The following is a 9,502-nucleotide window of genomic DNA, read 5'->3' as shown; positions in this document are numbered from 1 at the left end:
CTGTCTTAGCATCCCTGTCCTCAGCCTATCATACGTCGGCAGCCTCTCTATCGCCGCCCACTTCAGCTCCTCCTCATCGTCCGCCGCCTGCCGCTGGCTGCTCCTCTGAAACACGTCCGGTTCATTCCACATCTCTCTCACACTCGCCGATCGCCAACTCCTACTACTCGTCTGCCTCGCCAAGTCGTCTTCGGCCAATGCCGCCGCCATTTTTTACTCCTCCACCCGTCACCAAAACCTCAAGTTTTTTTTTTAAATCCTCACTATATGCTGAAAAGTTTTGTCACCCAGCTTAGCAAAATGATCATGAACAACTCTTGGAGTTCTGGAAAGAATATTCAATGAAATGCTAACTATACACAAACTTATGAAGCCTTTGATGAAGTGTAGAGATTATAAGTTTTCAATATTTCCACGCTTTTGAGAATTTGTGCGTTTGGTGTGTGAGAAAACGTGGAAAAAGAAAAAGAGAGAGAGAGAGAGGTTTCTATAGCTTGGTTTTTCATAATTCCTTTCCGACTGTAATACTTTCTTTTTTATTTATAGGATTTTATGGGTTAGCGGAGTTTTCGTTTAATTAATTTTCCCATGTAGGTGAAAGTGGGACTCCTACAAGACGACAAGCAATTCAGAGAGTATTAATGAGACACTTCACTTTTCCATTTTTCATTTATTTCCTTCTCAAATTTGCTATTTGCTATATATATGTATATATATATTGAATCATGTGGGTCGTATAAATTTAATAATAAATTTTATATATATGAGAGGTAGGAAATATATGAGAAATGAAAAAATACCATTTATCTAGAGTATTATTCTAGAGTGAAAAATACGGATTAAGATTCCTACAATTTCAAACGGGTTGAAAAATATCACCAACTAAAAAGATGACATGTTATTAAGACCACCCAAAAAAAATTTAATTTCTAAAATGCTTAGAAAATCAAAAGACAGTTTTTCATTCAAAACTTTTCTATAACATAAAAAACAAAAATCTTATAAAAATATACTCAATTTTTAACTATAACTTATCATATGTTTATTAGGTAACTTTTTCAAAGGCGTTTGACACTTGAAAACGGTCTAAATTTCGTAATTAAATAACCTTTTTTTTTTTAAAAAAAAAAAATGATAAAAGAGATCCTAATAAAATCTAGGAGCTCTCACCATTTTGGGTTTGTTTGGTAAACGATTTTATTTTGGTTTTGGTTCGATACTGTAACAAAAAGTAATTAATGTGAAAAAAAGTAAAAATTTTTTTTTAAAAAAAAGAAAAAGTAAGAATGCTTGATATAAAAAAATGAAAAGATTTTATTTTGTAGTAATTTTTTTATTTAAATAGTAATAAAAAATAATAGATGTGAAGTAAAAAAATAAAAATAAAAATATTAAAGAAAAAAAAAAGTGAGTTGAATAGAGTGCCAAAATCATGGAAAAACACTTATCAAACAAAGCCTTTCTTCTTTTTTTTTTTCTTTTTTTTTCCCTAATGCTCTACTTTCTGACAAGCGTGAGAATTAGGAAAACTGGTCCTAGACTCCTACAAGAGTAGGAGCTAATTCATAGAGTATTAATGAGACACTTTACTTTATAGCACAAGCAATTCATAGTACAAGCAATTCATAGAATATTAATGAGAGACTTCACTTTTCCAGCAATTCATAGTACAAGCAATTCATAGAATATTAATGAGACACTTCACTTTTCCATTTTTCATTTATCTCCTTTCAAAATTTGTACTTGCTATATATTTTAGAGTGAAAAATTCAAACGGCTCGAAAGATACCACTTATTAAAAAAATGATATGTTATTAAGACCACCTAAAAAAAATTTATTTTAAAATGTTTGACAATTTATTGCTCAAAGCTTTTCGACAACATAAAAGGCAAAAATTTAATAAAATTATACTCAATTTTTAACTATAACATGTCATATGTTTAATAGGTAACTTTTTTCAACTTGTTCGATACTTGAAAACGGTCTAAATTTCATGATTTAAGAACTTTTTTTTTTTTTTTTTTAATGATAAAAGGGATCCCTAATCAAAAACTAGGAGCTCTCACCGTTTTCTTTATTTACATTTTTTTTAACGCCCTACTTTCTGACAAGCGTGTGGATCACGAAAACCGTATCTCTCCCTTTCAAATTTAATGGAAAGTATTCATTTAGTACATTTAGGAAGATAAATTTGTCCAAAAAATAAAGACAATATTACTCTTTTAAATACGCTAAATAAATACTTTCTATTTTATTTAAAACGAAAAGAATTATTTTCCGTGAATTACAAGACATATCTCTTCCGTACATGTTAATTTGTGTATGTAATAATAAAATCCCAATCATCCGTACGTCTAAATTTGCGTGAGTGAATACAAAATTTGACTACGAAAGGGGACGCAATCCATGCAACTGTTTTGCATGACTTTTGACTTTTGAGGAGTTGCGCAGCAATAAATAAATAAATTATACTTGCAACGCGTTCCAGTCAAAGAAAAATGGCGGCTTCGTGGGTTTCACGCCGTCCAATCGTTGTTGTGGTGAAGAGCATTAGATTCCCACGATAGAAAGGTTGACCAGCGGAGCCAATCAAATTAATTTGTGGGTCCAGCTCCACCTGATTATCCACTTGATATTTTTATAATCACTACAACTGAACCAAGAATTACTTTAAGTAGCTTTGCTTATGTAACTGTCTTGTACGACTTTTTTATGTCTTATTTTTTATTTGTTGGTTTTATTTTTTGAGTTGTTTTTTCCGTTTTGAGTTTATTATTGAAAACTCATACATTTTTTGATTTTTTTTTTCTTCTAATCTTTTCCCATATTTGATTAGGATAAAAAACACACACTCTTAAGTCACTACAAAAAAAAAAAAAAAAAAAATCACTAAAAAAGGTCATTTTAAAGTTCAACCAACACTATTTTTTAATAGCGTCAGTTGAACAGTAAATCATCATTAATTAATGACTACTAAAAAGTGTTCACTATTCAATCGTCATTAATTGGTGATGGTTGAACAGTAATCCATTCAACCATCATTAAGTGGTTGAACAATAAATCGTCATTAATTAATGACAGTTGAATAGTGTTCACTATTTGTAAAGTCAGATAATTTGAATATTTTCTACCTTACTTTAATCAAGCATAGGCTAATGATATTTATAATCTAAAGCGTTACAATTCAAATATATAAACTCTCTTTGAGATAAGAGATAATGTAATCTATCTATAGAGTTTCAAATATGTAATTTATCATAATCTAAAATACAGCTTGTTATCTTGAGTCTGTTGGGATAAGACTGAAAATTATCTTATGAGAGTATTTATCCTTTACACTCCCCCTCAAGCTCAATGGGGGTGTAACAACTTTGAGCTTGTCTCGTAGATTTGAAAACCGGATTGAAGATAAAGGCTTGGTAAAGATATCTACAACTTGGTCTTTGGATGAGATAAACTGAATGTCTAGAGATTTTGAAGCTACCATATCCCTAACAAAATAAAAGTCGATCTCCACATGTTTGGTTCGAGCATGAAAAACAGGATTGGATGAGAGATACTTGGCGCCTATGTTGTTACACCACAAGGCTGGAAGATGGGAGACAGGGATCCCTAGTTCGCATAAAAGAGATTTTAACCATGATAATTCTGCTGCTGTGTTTGCTAGTGCCTTGTATTCAGCTTCTGTACTTGACCGAGCCACTGTTGTTTGCTTTTTAGAACTCCATGAAACAAGATTTTTTCTTAGAAAAACGCAATCCCCCCTGTAGACCGACGGTCATCTTGACACCCAGCCCAGTCAGCATCAATGAATGCTTGCAATTTATTGGTTGTGGATTGCCGAATTTTTAAACCAAGATGAATAGTTTTCTTTAAATGTCTCAGTAACCTTTTTGTAGCCTGCCAGTGAGGTAATAAACGTTTGTGCATGAACTGTGACAATCTATTCATTGTAAAAGCTATGTCGTGTCGAGTGATAAACAGATATTGTAGGGCACCAATCGTACTTCGGTAGAGGGTGGGATCCGAAAATACCTCACCATCAAATGCAGATAAAATAATTGAAGTAGACATCGGAGTGCAAACAGGTTTTGCATCAGCCATTTTTGTACTCTGTATAATGTCTAGTATATAATGATGCTGAGAGAGATGAACACCATCTGGTAGCCGTGAGACCTCAATGCCAAGAAAAAAATTTAACTCACCTAAATCATTTACTGCAAACTCAGATGCCATGCTATGGAGTAAATTATCAATTTTTGATGCAACTGAGCTTGTGATAATTATGTCGTCAACATATATAAGAACATATATAGTACAAGCAGCAGATTTATATATGAACAAAAGGTATCTGATTTTGAAGCCCTAAAACCAAACTCTAGTAATTTATTGCTCAATCTGGAGAACCAAGCCCGTGGTGCCTGTTTGAGACAATAAAGGGTTTTCTTAAGACGACAAACATGGTTGGGAAACTGAGGGTGGGCATAACCAGGGGTTATGACATGCAAACTTCCTCAGATAAATTATCATGTAGAAAGGCATTTTGAATATTAATTTGCCTAAGTGACCAACCAAATGAAATTGCAATAGACAATACCAAACATATCGTTGTTAGTTTAATTACCAGGTTGTAGGTCTCTAAGTAGTCGATTCCATCTTGTTGGTGAAATCCTTTTGCCACTAATCATGCCTTGTAGCGATCAACTGAACCATCCGCCTTCCTTTTTATACGAAATACCCATTTGCATCTAACTAAATTCTTGGCTGTAGAAACAGGAACTAAACACCAAGTATTATTTTGTAAGAGTACATTAAACTCAGAATTCATAGCCGTTTTCCAGTGAGGATCCATGGAGGCTTGTGTATAGCATGTGGGTTCTATAACATTCAGATAGGGGTGTCAATGCGGGCGGTTAGAAACCGCCTGCTAACCGCTAACCATTATAACCGTTAACCGCTTAACCATATTAACCGCTATAACCGCCTAGCGGTTAGCGGTTAGAGGTTATTTGGTTTACTAACCGTCACTGCCTTTTTATATAATATTTTTTATAATTATAATTTTAATAATATTTGTACATATAACATAATCACTTGATCATTAAATTAATTTTTTTTTTTTTTTTTTAGATAATTAAATCATAATTTGCGTATTAATATATTATCACTATAATTTATATGATTATATCACATGATCAATTGATTATTAAATCATTTGATTATATAATAACAAATTATACATATATAATATGACATAACTCATAAGTATACTAATTTATACTAATACAACAATTAAGTATCTAGAAACTTAGTTTCAATGTATATTATAAATTTATAAATCTATATATGTTATCATATATATATATATATATAAAAGCGGAGTTTTGACGTAAGGAATGCTTAGAATTGCGACACGTGTCCTCCTAACTCCATCTCCCACGTCTCTCTCTCTCTCTCTCCCTCTATCTCAACTTAAATGTCTTAAACTAATTCTATGGTTTAAGACATTTAATTAATTATGCTAACTCTCACTCTCCCATAATTTGTGTTTCAACCGTTTTTTGTCTCTCTCTCTCTCTCCCTCTATCTCCACTTAATTGTCTTAAATCTCTCTCCCATAATTTTAGGATCCGGCTTACATGCTGTTATTAAAATAACAGCATGTATGCTATATTAATGTACAATGATAATGTGATTCGTATAATATCAAACTAAGTATTAAACAATGTGTTACTTATAAACACAATTGAAGTATTAATATATTATCATTCTAATTTTAGTAATGTTATCACTATAATTGATATGATTATATCACATGATGAATTGATCATTAAATCATATGATTATATAATAATAAATAATACATATAATCATATATAATATGACATATAATCATATATATCATATGTTTTATTTGAACTTCTTTTATATATTGTGTTGAACCTTTTTTAAATATTGTGTTGATTTTTTTTTATTTTTTATTTTACATGTTGTGTGTGTGTGTGTGTGTTTTTAAAGTTAACTGGTTATGATTTAATATAAAAAATTAAAAAAAAAAAAAGAAAGTACAAGTAAATGTAAATTTGGGGTCAAATATTTTTTATTTTTCAATACGGGCTCTTTCTATAGCAATTAGGCCTAAGAAGACACTAAAAATACAACCAAAAAAAAATGAGGGTGAAAAATGCTACTGTAGTAAAAAAAGCAAAAAAAAAAGACAAATTTTGAAAAAGCGGTTAGCGGGCGGTTACCTATTTCACTAACTGCTAACCGGCGGTTAGTAGCTAACCGCTAATCGCTTAGCGGTTAGCAGTTGCGGTTAATGAAATCTACTAACCGCTAAGGCGGTTACGGTTAGCAGTTATTGCCAATAACTGCTAACCGTAACCGTATTGACACCCCTACATTGAGAGCACTGTCAGCTATGAGAGCATGTGGGAATGAGGATCTTGTGGAACCATCAGAGAAGGGCTTTAGTTTGGTAATATTATTTTTTGCTCGTGTGAGCATGGGATGGTTATTTACTAGTACGACTGGTATAGAGATATTTGGGTTAGTTTCGGCAATTGGAGAAAAGGATGAAGACATGTGATGGAGGGGTTGTTGAGCAGGGGACAACGGCACGTGAGACGTGGGATTTGTTGAGGAGAGAATATTGGGCACATGAGTTGGTGTAGTTTGTGGCGTGGGCTGTGCAGAAGGATAAGTCACGAGTTAGGTGGAGAGAGGAATGGATGGGCACACGGTTTGGACTCTAGTTGAGGGGTTATTGTCGTGTGTAGGTGGGAGTGGGACTATAGCTGGAGGATTATTACCTTGTACGGGTGGGATTCTAACTGCAAGGGTATTGCCGTGTATGGGTGGGATTCTAGATTTGAGGGGTATTGCATAAGGGTAGGTGTCAGACATAGGAGATTGAGGTTGTTGGATAACAATAAGATTTGTTGGGTAGATATGGGTATTATCTGAAGGATTTTGTGTTTCAATGGATAAAGGAGTTTGGAGGGGAAATATGTTTTCTTTGAAAACAACATCTCTGGATATGTAAAGACGACCAATTTTGAGATTGAGACACTGATAACTCTTATGACGTATACTATAATCCAAAAAAATACACTGCACAGATCGAGGTTGCAGTTTATGAGAATTATATGGACGAAGATTTGGCCAACAAGCACACCCAAAAATACGTCAAAGTGTGTAATCCGGAGAATCTTTGAATAAAATTTCATAAGGAGATGAATTTTTCAGAAGAGGTGTGGGCATGCGATTTATGAGATAACATGCAGTTTGAAAAGCTTGTTCCCAATATTTAAGTGGAACATAAGCATGAGAGAGTAGAGCTAATCCAGTTTTGACTATGTGACGGTGTTTGCGCTTCATAGCACCATTTTGTTGGTGTGTGTGTGGACAAGAGAGACAATAAGAAATACCCAAATTTGTGAGAATTTTGTTGAGGGAGAGATATTCGCCTCCCAAATCAGATTGAATGGTTTTTATTTTTGAGTTAAAATGCCATTCAACATATTTTTTGGAATTTCAGAAAGATAGAGTAAACATCATTTTTGTGAGATATTGGAAATAATCATGTATAACGACTATAAGCATCTAAAAATGAAACATAAAATTTATTGCCATTTGTGGAAAACATAGGAGCTGATCCCTAAACATCAGTGTATATCAATTCAAGAGGATGATTAACACGTGTTGAGGACAAAGAAAAAGGAAGTTGTTTGCTTTTTGACTTGTGACTAGCAGAGCATGTCAAATGTTGATTATTTGAAGAAACTGGTAAATTAAATCTAGACAAAACATTTAAACAAATGCGAAAAGCTGAATGCCCAAGCCGTGCGTGCCAATTTTGTGGAGACGTGCATTCCCCAACATGAGCAGATGCAGTTTTGGGCGACACAGAAGATAAATGAGACTGGATTGTGGACAGAGAGACATATGGAGGTGGACGACTTGGAGAGACCTTGACTGGGAGCTTATATAGCCCACGATCATTTAGGCCTTGAAGAAGAATTTTCCTCGACTCCTATTCCTTTACAAAAAAATACCAAGAATGAAACTCATTGAAAGTATTGGTTTTAAGAGTGAATTTATAAACATATAGTAAAATTTTTGTGATGGATGGAACATGTAAAACATTTTGCAATAGAAAAGATGCATTAGAAGAGGATAGAAGGGTGTCAACCGTGTTTTGAATGGTTAAACTCGTACCATTACCCATATGGACTAGGCCAGATCTGATGAAGTTTGATGGATCGGTGGTTGAGATTATTGAAATCGGATGTGAGGTGATGGGTGGCGCCGGAATCGGGGTACCTATTTTGGTCTAGGCCGCCTGATGGAGTGGAGAAGTTGGCTTGTATGAGGGGATGAGGCTCTCGGGTGGTGATATGCTCTTCATCGCATTGGTAGCAATCAATTGCAACATGACCCAGACGATTACAAATCTGGCAAAAAGGACGTGTGGATGAGAATCCACGGTTGTAGGAGCCATGACCATTTGGAAAGGAGCCACGATGGCATCCACGGAGGGAGGATCCACAGCCGGAGTTGTTGAAGTAGCCTCTACGGTTGCCACGGCCACCACGGCGAGGTGGGTTTCGGGAGGCAAAATGCACGGTTGCCATTGATGAAGGGCAATAGGTATTGACGGGAGGGGGAAAAAAATACGTATAATAAAAAATTGCGGAAGGAGAGAAAAATTGACGTTAGTCTTTTGGTAGCTCTAATACCATGTAAAGTCAAAGAATTTGAATATTTTTCACCTTGCTTTAATCAAGCATAGACTAATGATATTTATAATTTGGAGCGTTACAATTCAAATATATAAACTCTCTTTGAGATAAGAGATAATGTAATCTATCTATAGAGTTTGAAATATGTAATTTATCCTAATCTAAAATACAACTTGTTATCTTGAGTCTCTTGGGATAAGACTGAAAATTATCTTATGAGAGTATTTATCCTTTACACTATTCAACCGTCATTAAGTGGTTTTAAATTACTTAAGCCTCGTTTGGTTCGTGGATTGTCTAGTCCATTGGAAAAGGATTAGCTACCACTAGGATTAGCTACCACTGGGAATAGATTAGCTAGTCCTATTCCTTTGTTTGGTTGTAACGCTGTAATAGACTACATAATACTATTCCTTCGTTTGGTACAATGCAATATGTTGGTGATTGGAATCGTATTGTGATCTTATTTCCTAAAATACCCTTATAATATAAATACAATTTATATTATTAAGGACTTTCATTCTTTTCTTTTTTTTTGAAACATAAACAATTTTACTATAATTTTTTTTTTTTTAGTTATGTCATGTATGTATCTTTTTTTTTTTTTTTTTTAGTTATGTCACACTAAAAAACCCCAAAACAGGTATTTATAACCTGTGTTCAAGCGTGTGTGTATATATATATATATATAACTGAATTAAAAATCAAACTGAGAAAGTATAGAGAAAGAGAGATGGAGAAACAGAATAAAAAA

General features: G+C 33.7%; 1 protein-coding gene across 1 annotated transcript in view; it reads right to left on the bottom strand.

Moving 5' to 3' along the window:
• Positions 1-210, bottom strand: part of LOC132162799 (pleiotropic drug resistance protein 2-like) — an 11,222-nt gene extending 11,012 nt beyond the window's left edge. The window contains exon 1 of the mRNA XM_059573027.1: positions 35-210. Coding sequence (XP_059429010.1) covers positions 35-210 — 176 coding nt within the window. The remainder of the gene's footprint in view (positions 1-34) is intronic.
• Between the last annotated feature and the right edge of the window lie 9,292 nt (positions 211-9,502).

Source organism: Corylus avellana, chromosome ca10 (genome assembly GCF_901000735.1).
Source record: "Corylus avellana chromosome ca10, CavTom2PMs-1.0".
Lineage (NCBI taxonomy): Eukaryota > Viridiplantae > Streptophyta > Magnoliopsida > Fagales > Betulaceae > Corylus > Corylus avellana.
The sequence above is the reverse complement of the archived record's forward strand: the minus strand, read 5'-3'. Positions and strand labels throughout refer to the sequence as shown.